The sequence below is a fragment of the Cheilinus undulatus genome, linkage group 21, assembly GCF_018320785.1.
Source record: "Cheilinus undulatus linkage group 21, ASM1832078v1, whole genome shotgun sequence".
NCBI lineage: Eukaryota > Metazoa > Chordata > Actinopteri > Labriformes > Labridae > Cheilinus > Cheilinus undulatus.
Genome location: NC_054885.1, coordinates 6,877,582 through 6,896,634, shown reverse-complemented (window position 1 = coordinate 6,896,634; position 19,053 = coordinate 6,877,582). Strand labels below are relative to the sequence as shown.

The 19,053-nt window shown below is 39.5% G+C and overlaps 1 protein-coding gene across 1 annotated transcript in view; it reads left to right on the top strand.

The window, feature by feature from the left end:
• LOC121529509 (meiosis inhibitor protein 1) overlaps positions 1-19,053 on the top strand; it is a 141,991-nt gene that overhangs the window by 87,213 nt on the left and 35,725 nt on the right. Inside the window, exons 19-27 of the mRNA XM_041817425.1 lie at positions 2,930-3,080; positions 3,855-4,040; positions 4,263-4,394; positions 5,603-5,792; positions 7,042-7,044; positions 9,007-9,120; positions 12,796-12,906; positions 16,246-16,445; positions 16,749-16,833. Coding sequence (XP_041673359.1) covers positions 2,930-3,080; positions 3,855-4,040; positions 4,263-4,394; positions 5,603-5,792; positions 7,042-7,044; positions 9,007-9,120; positions 12,796-12,906; positions 16,246-16,445; positions 16,749-16,833 — 1,172 coding nt within the window. The remainder of the gene's footprint in view (positions 1-2,929; positions 3,081-3,854; positions 4,041-4,262; positions 4,395-5,602; positions 5,793-7,041; positions 7,045-9,006; positions 9,121-12,795; positions 12,907-16,245; positions 16,446-16,748; positions 16,834-19,053) is intronic.

Sequence of the window (19,053 nt, the reverse complement as noted above, 5' to 3'; positions counted from 1 at the left end):
TTGTAACTGGCAGGCAACCTGTCCACCTCTTGCCCAGTGACAGCTTTTATTGGCTCCAGCCCCTGCAGCCCTGAATTGGATAGGCAATGTTGAAAATGGATGGATAGAACTAGAATACAAGTGATCTCCACATGAAGACTGAGTGGCAGTCTAAATTTGATAAAGCACAGATGATCTGTGTGCATCTTTAAAGAACAGCATGCCCCTGCATTTGTGCTCTCATGTGCAAACTTTTAGAATTTTTTTTAACACTTTTATTTTAGCATAAACCTTACATAATAAACATGAATTTATTTAAATTAGTGTAATTTGCGCACACATTTTACAATAGTTGTTAGAATATAGTATTTGAAATCATCTAAAATGTTTCTTTGTTTTTTGGTAGACAAACACCATAGGAGTCCTGAATCCCTCTCTAGGAACCACTGTACATGAATCAGTCTCAGTATAAGTGACACACATTTGTAATAGTGTCATCTTTGAAACAGACACATTACCTAATTGGTATCAAACCTTGAAGACAGTCGAATCTTAAAGACAGCCGTGACAGGCGTTTGAAATGTGGTTTCATGGCTCATGCCGTATCGAAACAGTTGGCAAACCATGCGTTCTGCAGGGAATGGGTTTTAACAGAGTGCGCTGATCTGTGTGGTCCAGGCTTTTTCTGTTGTGAGAGAGTCACTGTTTGGTTATTCATCCCAGAGAGAACTGATGATGCTGAAAATGAGGTGTCCACAGGTGAAAATGTGTGTGGTATTCTGTTATCCTCCAGTTGCAGATACTCTTTGTTAGTATGCAGGAGGATTTTTCTTTTTTTTTCTTTTTTTTATTCTTTTCTTTTTTTTTCTCTTCCTTTCTTTTCTTTTCTTTTCTTTTAGAGTTCACAACATTTATCCTCTTCTCCCATGCAGTATGTTTTCTTTTATAAGCAACTGCTGCACTAAGTAAATAAACAAAAGGACTATTTGTCTCACTTACTTTTTTATTAAACTCATCCTCTTTCAGGTTTGGTTTCTGTCTTGGCCATTATTCTGGGGAGGTAAAAATATTCATGTGTTTTCTTAAAGGGTTGTGTTGTGACAATATATGTTTATTAATGAAGCCTCTCTGAATGCAAATGTCTCTGAATACGCTCATGGCTGCTGGTTATGAACATGTGGGATTTATCAACACTGATTACTCACCCATTTCCGTATGACTGGTGTGCTTATGTTTGATAAATATGTCTGTTTTTGTACTTTGGCACAGTCTAAATTTTATTCCTAGCACAGAATCCATGATGTTCTCTAAGCGCTGTTGATAATTAAGAGCTCTGGAGCATTTGTGTGTTTTACTGCTTTATTTCTATCCCCCTGAACATGCATGTTGAGCTGTTTAATTTAGTAAATAACCAAGTTAAAATACAGAGCATTAAAAACATAATAAGCAAAAATACAGTGCCTATAAAAAGTAATTCGCCCCTTTGGATGTTTAACCCTTTTATTGATTTTATAAATCAATAATGGTAAATGTAATTGTCCTTTTTTGACAGAAAATGACCAAAAAACTTTTTTAATGTCATATTGAAAACAGATTTCTACAAAGTAATGTCATTTAAATAAAAATATGTTATATAAAATTGCATTTATATTCACTCCCTTTAAAGTGGCTGCTAGTAGCAGTAGCACAATTAGTGAAATGGGGATCATGTGAGTGCTTTCAGTGTGTCCCAGTGATTGTAGTATGAAGACACCTGTGTCTGGAAGGTCCAGTCAATGATGAATCAGTATTTCTGGCTACCATTACACCCTGAAGTCAAAAGAACACTCCAAGCAACTCACAGACAAGGTTATTGAATAGTATAAGTCAAAGGATGTATACAAAAACATTTCCAAGGCGCTGAACATCCCCTGGAGTTTAGTTAAATCCATCATCAAGAAATGGAAGGAATATAGCACATGTGTAACTCTGCCTAGATCAGGCCATCCCCACAAACTGAGAGACCATGCAAGAAGAAAACTAGCGAGGGAGGCCACCAAAATCCTGAAGGAGTTACAAGTTTCAGCAGCTGAGATGGGAGGGACTCTGCATACAACTGTTGCCTGGGTTCAGGCAAAGAGGAAGCCACTGTTAAAGAAAACTTGGATGAAATCTCTCTAGAGTTTGCAAAAAAACATGTGGGAGACTCCTTGGTCAAGTGGGAGAAAGTCCTGATGAGGCCAAAAAATGAGCTTTTTGGCCATTGTACAAGATGCCACAAACACACCTTACCCACAGTTAAGCAGAGTGGTGGCAGCATTGTGGTGGGTATGCTTCTCAGCAGCTGGACCTGGAAGGCTTGAAAAGGTGGAGGGTAAAATGTATGCAGCTGAATATAAGAATATCCTTGAGGATAATCTTATTCAGTCTACAAGAGAAATATGCCTTGGGAGTAGGTTTTTTTTCCAGCGAGACAGTGACCTAGAGCATACTGCGAAAGCTACACAGAAATGTTTTTAAAAGACAGCAAGGTGAATGTTCTAGAGTGGCTGAGCTAAAGCCCAGAGGCTCAGTCCAATAGAGAATTTGTGGCTGGACTTGAAAAGGGATGTTCATGCCTGACAAAGTTATGGCAGTTTTTCAAAGAAGAATGGAGTAAAATTGTCCAGATGTGCAAGCCTGATTAAGACCTATCCACTTTGACATAAGAGAGGTTTTTTTGTCTTTCTTTGGAGAAAAAATGAATTATATTGATCATGATTGGTTTATAAAATCACTTAAGGGTAAAACTTGCACCATAAGATATTAAAAGCAATGATTTAAACCAACTACAAACTACATACCTGCTTCTTTCAAGGTTGCTCTCTAACCAAATTTAAGACAAGCCTTTTTATGTCATAAGTAAGTTGCATGTATTACTGAAGTGTTAGCATCATAATCACTTTTATGTGTGTGTTTGTGTGTGATGTAGGCTCCTTCCTGACTACACAGTGTTCTCCAGCGTGATGTGGGTGCTGCATTCAGTGCAGGAACAGGGCAGCAGTGCAATGCCTCCCACTGTGCTCCGCTCTGCCCTCTACCTGCTGGCTGTGACACAGGACAAGAGCCCAAGCCTGGATGGGGTACCTGAACACTGAGTTTAAAACTCACTCTGTAACACTGTGACTAAAGTGGTAGAGTATAAACACAGCATCAGCTTCAAGGTCAAAAGAAATGTATGTTTTTGCTTTTCAGCAAACCTCCATGTCTCTATTGTCCATTTTATTTCAGTTTCCTTTTACAATTCATCTTGTTTTATTCTACTTTCATTGAATTCCAAAATACATTTTTGGAGCTGAGGCAAGTAATGTGCTTCTGCTCTAGATATTCTTTTTTATTGTCTCTTCAGTGAGTCAACCAAACAATGCTTTTAGAAGATAGTCAAATACAATTTCCAAACCTCTAAGTAATGCAGCATAAAGTTCTTGAGTTCTTTGCCTGGAGAAAGAGGACAGCATGTTCTGAAACAAGCATCCTGTGCGGTTTAAGATGCAAAACAACAATTTGGAAGCCACACAGTCAAACCTTGACTGCTCATAACCATCTTTTGATGCAAAATCTATATTCAGCTGGAGATGATTCAGCAGCAAAGAGTATAAGCTGCAGCTCATGCTTACAAAGAACAAATAACATTTTCAAAATGTGCACCTCTCTTTAAATTAACGTTGCAGAAAGCCAACTTCTCTGAAAGTACTTACAGAGTTATTTGTGCTTTACCTAAGTGAGATTTTAAAGCAGACTCACATTCATTTTATAAAGAAAACAACCCCCCTACTGCAGAGATGTTTTATCTTCAATGTTTTCTCTCATCTCCTCATCAGTAATTTGCATTTTTTCATCCTTACCAACCTACTCAGACTCCTTTAAACTGCATAAGTAAGGCGCTCTCCTCCTGCCAAAGCTTCTCTTCCCTCTACTTCCACCATCCTGCACTCCTCCACTTCATCTGTCAATACCCGGAGCTCGCAGAAAAATTTGGGCCTCTAGTCCTGGAGCTTTGGTTGTCAAAGAAAGCCGAGAACTCAGACCCACAGAAGACTATGGTGAGGGTGGAAAGGTTTCTCACCTATGTCAGACTCGAGGTTTTGTCAATAAATAATTCCACTCTTTCGATTTGACTCTACTGATTAATTTCAGCTCAACTGGGTAGCTCTTAAAGATGTGATGCATTAAAGGGGGGCCTTTTCAAATTCCCTTTGAATCCTCATGAGTTAAATTCAGTATTGATGAAAAGGTGGTTTGGTTTCATCATCATTTCTGTCCAGGCAGAGTTAGAGGAGAAGAAAGAGAAGAGAGAAAGCCAAAAAGATGAGAGGCAGGATCCAGAGACAGAGAGAGACACTGTGGAGCTCCTGACTGTTATTGAAAAATACCCAGCAGTCATATTAACCCTCCTGGTAAGAAACAAAGAACCTAAACAGGAGTTAAACGACAGACATTGATCTGCTTTAACCAAAGCCTGTTTTAATGGCTGACAGGTGTGCTGAATTGTAAGTGTGTTAAGGCTAGAATTGTGCAATCGAACATGAAATTTACATCATGGTATTTCTCGGCTAGTGGTGGCTGCAGTATCATATAGCTGTATTTAAAGGAATACATTATTATAGGGCATTCAACATGCTTTAAGGCCCTCTCTCTCAAACAAGCCTGAGCTTTGATAGATATGATCGTAGAATGAGATTAAGCTGCTACTGTAAGTATACCATTTCATAACATGGCTATTTTATAATGAAAATATTTAAACAACATAATGAAGGGGGACTTTCATTGTAAGGAACTTGTGAATAACTTTGGATAAACCGAAATTAAGAGGAGCAAAAATTAGAGCTGTGTATACACAGTTGCATTGTTTACAGCTGCTTCCTTGACAATGACTCACAGCCACAGACTACCTCTTTGTACCATGCTGCACTCAAAACAAGCGAGCTTGAGCTTGTTTGAGCTGATGTAATGGAGATTTTATGTAATTTTAAGCGGCTACTGAAAATATCCCATTTTGTTAATATGGCTATTTCATAATAAAACCCTTTAAACTACCTAATTAAGGGGGGAATTTTATTGTAAATAACTTGTTGGAAATAAAAGGAGTTTGTCACTGAATAAAGTTAACCTAGATATAGCTTTTTCATAAAAAGAACATTTGAACAACATAACTGAGTGGGGACTGTCATTAGAAGAACTTGTTGGAATTAAATTGTTTTTGAATTAGCTTAACTTTAGGGGAGCAACAATGAGAGGAGAGTACACACAGTTAACAGTATTTACAGCTGTTTTTCTGACCATGATGCACAGCCACAGACCATAGGCTACAGACTATGGCTTGTAGCTTGAGCAATCTGCCACATCTGTGTTGTCTCTTGTGTGTGCTTTTGAACCATATGCATGTGTTTACATTGGTAAATCCATCAGTGGTATTGGCACTGGTTCACTATCCACCCCTAGTAGACCCAGTGAAAAGATTTTAGTTTGATAATACACCTTTTAGTCTTGCTTTGAGTACCTGGTCTACTGAGGACAACGCTGGAGCAAACATTAAACCAAAAGTATAAACAGCATAAAAACAGATCCATCTAAGCTGTGTGCTTCTCTTTCTGTATGACCACAGGACATGGTTTGCACTAGAGAGCCCCCCCTAGCAGAGCGAGCTCTTGGAGTTCTTGAGGTTCTCCTGCGTAATCAAAGACAATATGAAGCTGACTTATGTACAAACCTAAGGCTGACCTTACTCAATGCTCTGCAAAGGCTCAACCTGGAGAACACAGGATATGGTCTCAGGCAGGGACTCAGTGACCAGGGTAAGAAACATGAACTGTTTTTATATTTGCACTACTGAAAATCTTTCGAAAAGTTCAGGCAGACTGCTGCTGAGTTGGTTGCCTCTCACAGTCGAGGACCATCCCCGTTAGACTGACTGGGATTGTCCTTCTTCAGACCTGTCTACAGACTCAAACAGAAGTGCTGGATAAAGCAGTAGAACCAAGTAACCACCAATGTATTTTGTATTTCTCAGCCTTTTTAAGTTGGCATGATACACTCAAAGAGGTTCTTTTAATGAGAAAAAACCATAAACCTTAAAAACCTTACATTGCTGCCATCTCTTCCTCGTAAAAACAAAACAATTGAGTCCATTACATGCAAATCAAAATAATAAAAAAAAAATTGATTTATCACTGCTGGCATACCTGGACAAAAATAATCAAAAGAAGAACTGTCACCAGATTCCAAGTGGAAGGGAAATCCATATCTAAGAATGCTTAAAGCTATGTTCTACAAACTTTAGACACAAGGTCTTTCTGACTGAGAATGAGCTCTGACTCAAGGATCCCTAAATTTCTGGGGTGTAAAGGTCAAGGCAATTACCTTATTAGTTTTAGGGTTGCCCTTTTATTTATCTTAACTATAGCTAAAAATGTATGGAGCAAACATGAGGGCTAAACTTTAACTTTGATCCAACCTTTTTGTATGGAAAAATTAATATAGGACCAAAAAACACATGCTATGAATTGCATTGTTTTTTTTTAAAGCTATAACAACCAAAACATTAGGGTTTTGGGCTATGATATGCTGTTATGAATGATAATTATATTATAAATACCAAATTGATTTTAGTCAGTAGTGATATAGGTACTGATATGGATATACAAAAGTAGTTAAGATCTAAGACTTCACTCCTTAAACACACTCTAAAGTTTAAGGAATGATGATGAACAAAGAAAAAGATCCAACGACTTACTGTAGTTCAGTTGGTCCTGCCTAAAATGATATTTACAGCCAATATACAAAATGCTCTTTGGAGATGCTCGTGTCCCAAAAGTAGTGAAATATTCAGGCAAAAAAAAAAGTTGAACAAGTGATGTCACACAACTCTCATGTATGGTCCACTTCCACAAAGCGGTCTGGTTTGGTTCAGTTCAGTTTTGCCATGTTTTAGCTCATCGCACTGATCTTACCCTTGTTTCCTCAGCTGATGTCTGTCCAGCCTCACTCGTGACGGGAAATCCATCTCTTCTAGAGATCTGGATCATTTGGCTCAGCTCAGTAGAGCTGGTTGTTTTGCTACCAAACAGCTCGTTATTTGGTACCAGTTTGGCTTTTTAAATGTGGATTAAATAGCAACAAAGGATGGAGGAAAGGAAACTGGCACCCAAATGGGAGCTAGCAAGAGTGGTTCGCTTTAAAGAGCTGTTTCATTGAACAGGCTTGTTCATGAACAGCTCATCATACCTTGGTTGCTTACCCAACAAGGTTTATTTGGTTGATCGTATCACTGTTTCAATTAAAAGCACTTCTCTGACAAATGAGGATTTTCTTTTAATATGGTAAAGGGGCTCAGCAAGCCTGTTATCTCAGTACAAGACTCCTCTCAACTCCTGTTTCTCTTCATCTGGATAGATGGCACTAGACACAGGACTGAGCATTTGTGATATCGATCGCCTCCACGCCTGGTCAATCAGTGAAAATGTGGAATAAACACTTCTAGGTACAGTGCAGAAAACCGATCCAATGTATGTAGAATTGTCATGATGATAATTGCAGCACAGAGGTCAATTTAGAGCTTTGAAGTACTAACTTTCCTCCAGTCCCATCACTCCTAATGGCTGGTCCCCATTTCCTGACCCCCAACAGACATTTGGGATCACGTGATTGCAAGCAACCAATAGGCTGATAATTTCTACTAATATATCATATTTTTAACTATCATATACTGATTTCATAGTTATCTGTAGCTGATATCCGCTATCTGATATTATACCGGTAATATCATACATCCCTGGTGTTATTGTTACAGCTTGTGGCACAACTTGTAGGAGTAATAATTAGAGGAATGTGAGACATGCACAGCTTGCTAATGCTTAGTATTACTTTTGTTTCTTATTTTTCATGATGATTCTTATTCCTCTTAATAGCAATGCTTTCTTCTCTGAATAAGTTCTCAGCTCTAATTTTTTAGGACTTTCTCCTGACCCATCATGCATAGCCTGTGTGTTTATCGGGGACTGTAATGTGTTTTGGTGGAGGTATCTATCTACCAGATGGTGTTGCTCAGCCCGTAAACTCGTCCAGGTTAATGAGCACAGCTGAAGGGCACAGCACCGTACAGCCTGCAGGGACTCTGAATCTGTTGCTGTGGTTAGCCTTTGCCTGCTTTATGCTCATCCCAGGTCCTGTGGGGATTACATACGGCAATCCACGCACGGTTTCCACTTCAACCCACAGTAATTTGCATTAATATATACTTTATATTAGCCTCTAATGCAGCAGCATCCTAAGGGGAGACTTCATAATGTTATTCACTACTGGGTTTGAAAGAAGTATGTCGATGAATGCTCTGACTCTGCTCTTTGTCTGTCTTAACTGTCTACCTCTCCTGGTTCCATCTCTTCTCTGTTTTTTTTTCACTTGCAGCCCTGAACTTTGTAAGTGTGTTATTTAGATTTTAATTTTCAAGAGAAAGATACATCTACTTTTTCATTAATCTTGTCTCCTCTTGATGATAACTATGTGCTGAAATAGTTTGGACTTAATGGAGTTCTGGTGTACCTGCACGCACCTCTCATCTCTCCATACACCCACCAGCCTGCAGCACTTCAGTCTGTTTCTCTTGAACTGTGCCTGTTCGGTTCACTCTGTCTATTAGCAGTTTGTTTCATTAAATCCCCTCATAACATAACTCGAGATTTAATTCAACTTTACCTGCAATCTGTGGATGCAGCCGGCACTTGTTGTTAATTTAGTGGCCTATCAAAAGAACAATTATGGAATTACATCGGGTGAAAACAGCTGCACTACAGAAACAATAATATAAGCTGACATTTAATAAGACAAGTGTAAAGAGAACCAGCATATTGACAGGGCAACTTCATGAGGCCCCATAGATAAGGCCCTATGCACTGCATATGTCTCTGTCTACTGATCAGACCATCCCTGATAAAGAGTGTCTGTTCTTGCCACTTATTTCATATTGATTTTTGCAGTCATAGTCTGCCTCTGTGTCTCTTTGTTTTGCAGTGAACTCACTCCCTCTGGTGCTGAAGCTGCTCTGTGTGATGCAGATCAGTGACCCTGCTTCATCTTCCTCCTACAGTAAGATGGACGGGGTTCACTTTAAGCTGCTTTATCATGGTAAGGTTAAGTGTTTTTACTCCTACAGCCCTCTTTGATTAGCATAAATACACACAGAGTTACCATAGAGTGTTTGTATTAGAGGCAGACACATTAAGGCTGGCTACAAACTAGACAGATCTTAACTTATTCAAAACGTGGGAGACCAAAGGCATGAGGACAGCTTCAACTGATATTATAGCATACATGCTACACCAGTGGCTTTCAAAGTTTTTCACCCAAAGAACACCTGAGCTCACCAAACTCTCAAGGCATACCATAATCATATCCATGCAAAATAACCTCTTTAACATTGTTAAGTATCTTTAGTTGTTGCTGTAATGATTTGTAGTCATGGTACAGATCCCCAAAATTAAACCACTGCATTAAAAATTTTTCCACGGACCACACAACTAATGTATGTAGTAACAATTTTAGAAACAAGGTCACCCTCAGTCCGGATCTGAACCCAAGTGTCATTCAGTCCAGTCCCATTCCTACCTGTTAATGCATTCATATGACTGCACCTTCTTCAACCTGTGCAGCCAATCAGATGCTTCACTCAGACGAGGCTCTGATGGTGAAGATGCTGGGTTTTTGAGCAGCCTGCAGCTGCAGAGATGCACCGAGAGCCCGGGGAAAGTCTCAGAAACGCAGCAGAGAAATTGAGTTAGGGAAGAGTAGAGACACTGAGCATTTAAATAAGAAGAATCGGTTAGCTTATGTTTGTTTATTGGCAATTTTTCTTTTCCTTCTGTTTTTATATAGACATGGATGAACGTGTAGGCTTCTTGACCTCTCCTGACAAATTTTTTTATATGTTTCTAATTAGATTTTATGTAATCCTATATGTGTGAAAAATAAAAAAATAGTTGAATGAAAGATAGGCAAAATTTTAAAGCTATATGTTAATTCTTCCCACGAGCAAATTAAAACCAGTATTCCTTGTATACTTCCATACACTCACAATCATTAAATGTGGTAATGTGAAACAGTTGGCTACTACAAGTCAAAGCACGTTTTTGTAAACCCACGCTGACCTCTGCTCTGAGAAAGCAGAAAATAAACAACCAAAGGGCGTGATATGATCGATGATCATTCTTTGACCAGCGATGCTCCCTCGAAGTTGTTTTGCTTTCAGGTAGACATATAAATCCCTGACTGTGACTCCAGGAATGCCTGAAAAAGCCTAGATTTCAACTCAGCTTTCAACCTTTAACAGGATGACTAAGATGGAATATAGAGAAAATCACATTTTCACGCTGTTTGAAGTTTTATTTATCAGGGCCCTAGCACAGAGGGTGGTTAGGTTTGTCATTATTATTATTTTTTTAATCATGCACCGTCCCTTTTGGGCCCCATTACATGCTAAAGAACGAAAGGGAATCAGCAAACATATGTGGGGTCTGAAAATGCGAGGTTGATACAGGTTTCAGAGATCACCCTGAGGAATCTGCCATTTGGAATAAATCAGCCAAAAATAAGGTATTTTTGGCAAAGTACAGGGGTTAAACTTGATCGTCCTAGTTTTTTAGTGGCTTAAAAACCTAGAAAACAAGAAAGGGAAAAACCTATACTTCCCCTTCTATTTATTTTTTTTAAGTTGAGCTTTTTTATGTGAACTAGCCACTTTTCAAGAACTATATGCAGGTAGCCTATTTTATATTCCAACAACATACAAAGCCTCTTTTACTTGCAGCAAACCAAATTTATTTGGGATAATTTATTGGTATTGTTGTATCATTATAAGTTTATTAGTATTTCCAGCCCATGAAATAATCGAATTTCATGGGCTGAATAAATGTTTTTCATGAACTAGACTAAATTATATCCCAGGTTGGGTTGAATTAAATCCCGGACCTTTGCTTAAGGGAATTTTGTGGAACCCGAACTCCAAGAATTGTAATGGAAAGTCAAGTGATCAAAGTGACTTTGTACAAAAGAAAAACATAGAGGAGGATCGACATCTTGTGGTCTCTGAGACTGAATAAAACTTTTTAAAGGCACCAAAAAAGAGGAAATGATGTACTATGGTAAACATTGACCTGTCCCTATTTTGTTGAGATGTGTAGCTGCCATCAAATTCAAAATGAGCTAATATTTTTCATGAAATAGTAAATGTCCCACTTTTAACATTTGATATGTTTTTTATGTTCTATTGTGAATAAAATATGGGTTTATGAGATCTGACCATCGTTGCACAGTGCCCCAACTTTTTTGGAATTGGGGTAGGGCTGGGCAATTAATCACAAATTATATTAAATCTCAATATGACCTGCTGAAATGTACAAATTGCAGGAGTTGCAATATTTCTTAAACTTAAAATATGTCAAAATAGCAGTTTAATACATTCATTTTTTGCAGGAGCTTTACAAGCTCTACCTCCCCCACCCAAGCCGCCTCCTTTATAGCTTAAAGCTTGTGCCTCCTCATATTCAGATTCATTCTACTATGGATTAATTGCTTCTGAAATGATTTCATTTTTTTCAATACACATTGTCATTTATGTGTCCTTCCATGTGGTTTTTTTAGCCATACACTCCCTAGAAAGTCGAAGCATGCTGCTTGACTAACCCAGGGAACAACTTTAACAGCAGAGCCTTCTCTGCCAAGTAAAACTATAGGCTATATACATTTTGCAATGGAATGGTAAAATGTATGATGAGTGTTCCTGACTAAATGTAGGTTATTTATGAATTGATTCATTGCTTGTATTTGTTGAAAAATGCATACGTTTAGTAATCTAATAGATATTAAATCGCAATCGCAATATCGGGAAAAAATTGCAATTCGATTTTTTTTTGCAAATCGTTCAGCCATAAATTGGGGTTGTATTTTCTGCCTAAAACACAGTGACAAGAAGGACCCTAGGTGCTTAAAACACTGCAGTACATTGGTTATGTAGTAAAAGAAAGCACTTCCAGCAGAAAACACAGCAGTTGTTGGCACAGGCCCGTAAGGAATATTTACACATATAATTGATTACAAGTCTTGAATCTGGCCACATCTTTCCATGATTGTTGGAGGGGCAAATAAGGCCCCAAATCCGCCTTTAAATTGACTAATTGGAAGCCAGCCTAACACTTACTTAAATTCAGGCATAAACATTTCTATTAGACACTAACACTCCGAGGAGCACACTCAGTTCTTTGCATACAGACTGCTTAAACCCTCTCTCTCACTCACTCAGGGACTCCCATGCTACATATTTGTCTGCCTATTCAGCAAATTATCTTTGATTTAATACCGTCAACAATACTCCGAAGTGGAGCTTTTTGCTGCTGATCTGCAAATAAATGAATGTTGTTCACAAATGCACTTAATCTTGTCTGAGAGATTATATCCGAGTATGTTATGATTAGAGTCAAATTTGCTCTTCCTCTTTGCAGCTACCATCATTCTGTGATGTAACAGCTTTGTCTCTGCCTTCTCCCTTCATTAGAATAAGTTATTCTGTGTTGGTAGTTGTGCTTTACAGCTCCTCGTTTCTGACATTTTCAGTGACAGGTCAGATTAATTCAGAATTTACCGGCCGGTGGGAGATGTGACGTGACGGGAAGAGAAATGTAAAGCTCATCATGTAGCACATTTCATCTGTCACAGTGTGTCTCTCTCTGGAATGATATGTCTATCAAATGCTTTGCATAGGATTTCTGTTGAATTATGAGACAAATAAGCTCCCTGAATGCGTTTCAGTGAGTAATATAGCAGGGAGACTGAAGCCGACCAACACAGAGAGCCTTCTCCCTGCCTTCAACTACCTGTACTGCTGCCTGAGTTTGTCACCTGCACACTGCACAGACAGAGGTTAGACACCCTATTACTCTTCTCCTTTCTCTATATCTCCATGTTGACTTTATACTCTGTTTCTTCAACCTTGAGACTCTGCCTCCTCACTTTTTGCCTCAGTAATATCATTGCTTTTTAAATGTTCATTCATTTAATTCGGGCTTGCCACAGATCAGATGATTTTCAAATCTTAAATGTGTTTAAAAACACACACACATTAGGACATTTTAAAAACATTTTTCATCTTACAATTCTCCAGATGCACGTGCTGAATGACTCAGCTTGTGCAACCATTTCATTGTAAGATCTGACAGAAACGCGTACAATCAGATGTGACTTTAAAAGAAAAACAAGCATGAAGGATGATTGGAATCCTCAACTGAATGTTCCGGCAGCAGAAATAAAAAAAATAGGAAAAGAATGAGACTGAAATCTTGTCAGAGATCCACCAGTGTGTCCACCAGTGGCTGGGCACAGACCAGGCCTGTGACCACCAGTGCCTGCCTCCAGCACCTTTCGACAGGCTGCAAGACTGCACTGACACAGGGCCGGTACAGGTAGAAGCACAACCAAGCGCTGATGAAGCTGGCAGAGCTGGTGGGGAGAAGGAGGCAGGAAGTGTGCCCATTAAAGAACTTCCAAAAGTTCTTCCTCAAGCAAGGAGAAACTGCAATACCAAGGCTCCTGTCACCATGGATTGAGTGGAGAATGGAGGTGGACCTGCTCAACATCTCACCTGTTCAAAGATCTTGGGCTATGTTGACCAGCTCTGAGCAGGGCAACTAGGGAGGTGGCAGAAATGGCAAGCTTTAGGCTCTGGCTAAAGAGACGGGACACGGCACGGGGAACTGCAAACTTCCTGAAGAGTGCTGGCTGCAGGGAGTGTCAGGGAGATGTCTCTGTTCACCGCCTCACCACCAGGGGATGTTCTGGGACAAGGGGCAAAACATCAGTGAATGGATGTCCCCAGCTGATGACCCTGCAGCCAGCCAAACAGGCGACAGTGGAGGTGCAGCAGGCCTCAGGTCAAGCAGGCAAACATCATCTTGAAAGTTTTCAGATTGTGGGCGATCAGAATCAAGGACTCAATGTGAAACCAGAAAAGTACGAATGCTACATGCGCACTAAATACAGTGTTAATTTCCTCAGCTAAAACTGACTAAAAATGCTTGGCAACGGCTTTTCTTCTATGAGAAAGACTACACTCAGACTAGCCAAAAATAAATCTTTGATGACTATAACTGACTTGAAGTAAGTTTAGTTTCCATTAAGATGGCTAAAACAAGACTAAAATGTAATTTAGTTTTTTAAAAATCCATGATATTTCTACACTACATACATTCTACATTTCTAGTAAACTGCATCTGTATCTCTTCTGCCTCTCTGCTGTAGAAAGCAGGGACCCCAGGTCTGGCAGGGTGCATAGAGCACTACCATTATTTGGTACCATGTTCAGGCAAGAGAATAAATGCTTGGTCTAAAAGTAAAGACCAAAATGTGAGGACTTTATGGACTAAAACTAGACTAGATTGTTTTTTAGTTTTCGTCAACTACAGCTAGACAAAAACCATAAAGGGTGAAAATGACTAAAATGAGACTGAAACTTAAAGGCGTTTCATCTAAAGACTAAGACTGTGACTAAAATAAACAATAGCTGTCAAAATTAACACAGACTAAAAAAGTATTAATTGTTTTGTTTTCTTTGGGTCCTAAAAGGTCTTGATTTTGATTTGAAGAAGCACACTGCCTCCTCTTTTTTTTGAGGTGAGAGGCTATTCTTGACAGGCATGTAATGTAACTTAACTTGATTTAATGAGCATCTAGTCTCACACCTTCTGTACATTTTTGCATCATTATGCACTGCATCTGAATCACTCTGCACTCTGTTTTGACACCTGCACATACTAATTATGCTTCTAAGTCCCATACATGCTTTGAAAAAGCACGACAAGCTCTCCATGTTGTGTTTTGAACTTGCTGAACCCGAACATCATACAAGAAAAACATACATACACCCACCCACCTACGGAAAAAATAAACCCATCCACCTTATGTTTTTCTGCAGGTCATAGCAGATTACAGGAGAGACAATATGACAAATGAAGCCTATGTGAGGTTTTATTTGATATTCTTGTTAAGGAAAAAAACACATCCTTGAAGGCTGAGGATGTGTTATTGGCATTCAATCTGCGGAGGAGCCTGCTCAAAATTTTAATCTAGCATTTATAAATATAGCAGAAATAAAAGACTCATCTGATTCATTTTACAGTAGAGGTTAATGATGCTAAAACCAGAGAAACATAAGGGAAGCTGTCAAACTCAAAGGCCAAAGATATATTTAACTTCATAGCCTTCTATCATAAAACTGTTGACTCACTTGATGAACCTTTCCATTAACCCTCTGAGACTGGCAGTGTGGTATACGACAAGAAGAGACACGTTATTTAAAGTGAAATAACTTTTGAGCTGTTAACTATGGCCACTCACTTGATTTTTCCTCTGAAAGCCCACAGTTGTGCCATTGTAATGACGATGTCCACTTCTTTGTAGCTTTTACAGATCATTTTCTAGCGAGCTTGGAACTTGGCTTACTATCCAGGGTCTTTAAAGAAAATCCACACCAGTAACTCCGATATTGGACATCTTTTTAGCCATTTATAATCCATTTTTCCTGCAGCTAGCGGGTTAGCCCACTGCCATCTTGTCTGTTTGTGTCACAGAATGCATTGGGACTGAGCTGTGACAACCAATGGCAGGCTGGTTGGTTGTGCATAAAGCTTTGCAACTTGTTTTTTTTTCTGTAGAAAATGTGTAGTGTTTTACAGATGGCTAATGTCGTAGTGGCAGTGTTCCTGGACCTGAAGAAGGCATTCGACACTGTTGACCAAGACATCCTCTTATCAGAGAAGTTATTTCTCTAGGCAAGCTTTTAATTTGTTGGCTTCTTATTTAAGTTAAGAGAGCAGTGTGTGTAAAGATTGACTCAAAAATGTCTGCTCCTCAAAAAAATAAATTGGGTCTACCCCAAGGCTCAATAGAGGGGGCTCTTAATGCTTTGGCTTCACTTTTGAGCATCTGTTATATCATCCATCTTTCATACAGTTTTTTGTAAAACCTCAACTGTTTCCATTTTGAGTTTTTCCCTCTTCTTGATCATGTTTATCATGTCTTAATATTCTGAATACAGTGGGGAAGCAGCAAGTAGAAATCTATGTAGATGAATGTCTGTGTAACTGTGCAAGGTTTTCTTTCAGCACATCCTCATGTAGTCATGATTGCGAAATGCTTCTCTCATGCCCAGACGTAAAAGCTTGGATCCCATCAAAATATAAAGACATTGTTACTTCTCCTCCCCAGCTGTCTCCATGCTGCTCTCCAACAGTGGACTGATGGACCAGCTGCAGACAGTCCTCTCCTCCTCCTCCTCCTCCTCCTCCTCCTCCTCCACCACTTCTCCATCCCTCCCTCCGTCATCCCGTCCTCCTTCGGCCCTGCTGTGCTGCTGCCATCTCCTCCTGTCTTTCCTCATTACCTTGCAGCACTTTCACTCAACTCAGGTGCACACAACAGCTCAGCTTTGCTCTTATCACAACTTGAGGATAAAACATAATGCACAGTCAAGGGCAGGACACAGAGCATAGAGTGAAAAGGAGCTGCTGCAGAATACAAACCAGTACTTGGTTTTCAGTTGTTACTTATCACATTAAGCCTTAAGTATAAAATAAAACACCTTTAATCTACTCGCGACTTACAGTGTGAGGATTATACGTTCCTTTGCGCAGTAAGATGTTTGTCTCTAATCTTGTTATTCCTCTGATCTCACACTTACTCTCTCTGTCTTTTGTTCTCTGTGGTCTCAGGTCCAGAAGAGCCTCAGATGGAATCTGAACACAGCTGTGCACAGACTCCTCGTTCAGAAGAGAAACATAGACAATCTTCTGCTCGGTAACAGTAACAGAATTATACATAATGATTGTTCTTTGACTTCTACCTTTTCATAGTCTCTTTAAAGGGAACCTAAAGATTTAAACCATATGTGTTTGTGCACAGCTAATGTGTTATCTTGGATTTTTGCTTTAAGTTCCTTGCCTCTAAGCTAAAATTTGATGCTTTCTTGCTTACATTTCAGTAGAGTTTGTTTGATATTTAGTTAAAAACATTTTGAGTTGAAGGAACAGGCAGATTTAAGGGAATAACCCGACTCATTGGGCTGTTGGTAAACACACGGATGTCTAGACCATTGCTCTGTTACCTTGTTCTAGGAAGGTCCTTCACAGGCTATGTAGACTGCTCCGTCTGATGTGAAATGAGATCTGAGATCCTATGATCTACAGAAGATTATCTAATTGCATTAACTGCCTAGCAACCACAGCAGCTGCACTGAAACTAGCTGATGTAACTAACCTCGTGTAACTTAAAGTATTATTTTAAAGATAATATAAAGCAGTCTCTAGACAGATAGATGGATGTCTGTTGCTGGGCAACCAGAGTAGCTGGCAGCAAGAAAGATGCACCCTTGAGTTATATCTTTGACTTGTGGTGTTTTTTACAATTAAGTTGACAACATATGTTGAAACTTATGAAAACAAAGATGGATGGTCCAGGATACCTTTGAGAGAATTTCCATCAAGAAAAACCCAAAAAAGGTGAAAAAGAAGAGCTTAGTCTCAACTACAACTCCTGGCTAGCTTAAAGGCTAACAACAACTGCACAGTAACTTCAATGGAACACTGCCTGATCAACAGGAGACTACTGAATGCTATCTGTTAAGGTAGCATGGGGCAGCGCATACGAACGCAGCGGCCTGGCACTCCATCATTAGCAGCAAACAAAGCCCTACACTTAAACCAGAGCTGACAGCGTGCCCACAGAGTTTACATCTTTCCCGATGGAGATTATCTGAAGAACGGATAAAAAATTATGACCAATCCAGCAGACATTGTGGCAGTGCTCACGTACACAAAATGTCAGACTTAAATCCACTACATACTCAACATGATGTATGAGTATATGTATTGTGTTTTATACACTTTACCCAAAGGGAGTACACTCCCTGCTGCACACCGGTTTCAGGCTTTGTATTGAAACTTTGTTAAATTGCATCATCCCTGTTAAAAGAAATGGATTCAATTCAACACATAGTTTTTATAGCCTGAAAGTATGTGGTGTCAGAAACTGCCTGAGAAGAGGAGCGTGGGATTTTCCACTTTTAGAACGAGTCGAGTTCCCTTAATTACGTCTGGAGCTATCCATCTAATCCCAGGATAGATAGAGTTAGATGGATAGAGTTTGGATGTTTTCCAGCACAGGTAATAGACTGTCAGTTTTATCCTGAGCAGATGTTACCAAACCCTGTGCATACCTTTCACACACTTTCATTACATTAAGTAGCCCACATCCTGCTGCAACATTCAGACAGATCACCCCTGCTGCTTCCCTGGTTCTGTCTGTCAGCTGGATAAGTGGCCTGTCAAGATCACTGTGATGAATCTGCTCCCTCCCTCTGCACATCTTTCTTTGTTTCTTTCTTCACTCAGTGACCCTTCTCTTTGTCTTTACATCTTTTTTTTCCTCGTATGCTTTCTGTTCTTCCCTTCATTTTCCATCCAAACGTCCATCCCTCCCTCCGTCTCTTTGCGCCATCTCTCATCTCTCTCCCCGCTGCTGCCACTAATTGAGTCCTCCGTCCCTCAGAGAGCTCTAATCTCAGTATGCATGGCGTAAGTGCAACTCAAACGTCTGGCAGCTCTCAGTTTGGATCCCACTGTGTTTTAACAATCATTTTGGCCGTGTCTCTCTATTTATCTTCATTACTTCTTTGGTTCTCCAGTACTGCTGACCCTCCTTCACCCTCAAAAAGTCTGTACAAGCTGGCACTGACATCTTTAATATCTTACCCTCCCTTTCTGTCACGAATCATATCAGTCAGAAGATTGGCCTCTGTTCAGTTCAGCTGTTAGTCTGCCCGGGGTTGTCAAGAAACCAGAATTTTAAACTTGGACATGATCAGTGTTTGGGGGTAGCACATATAGCACACAGAAAAATCTTATTAGAATTACATTACATGCATCTGTTCCACAGCAGTGTGATGTGTTGTTAATTCAGTAATCACAGTACTGTTACCAGTTATCTAATTGCTCACATTACTTTATTTCATGCCCGCTC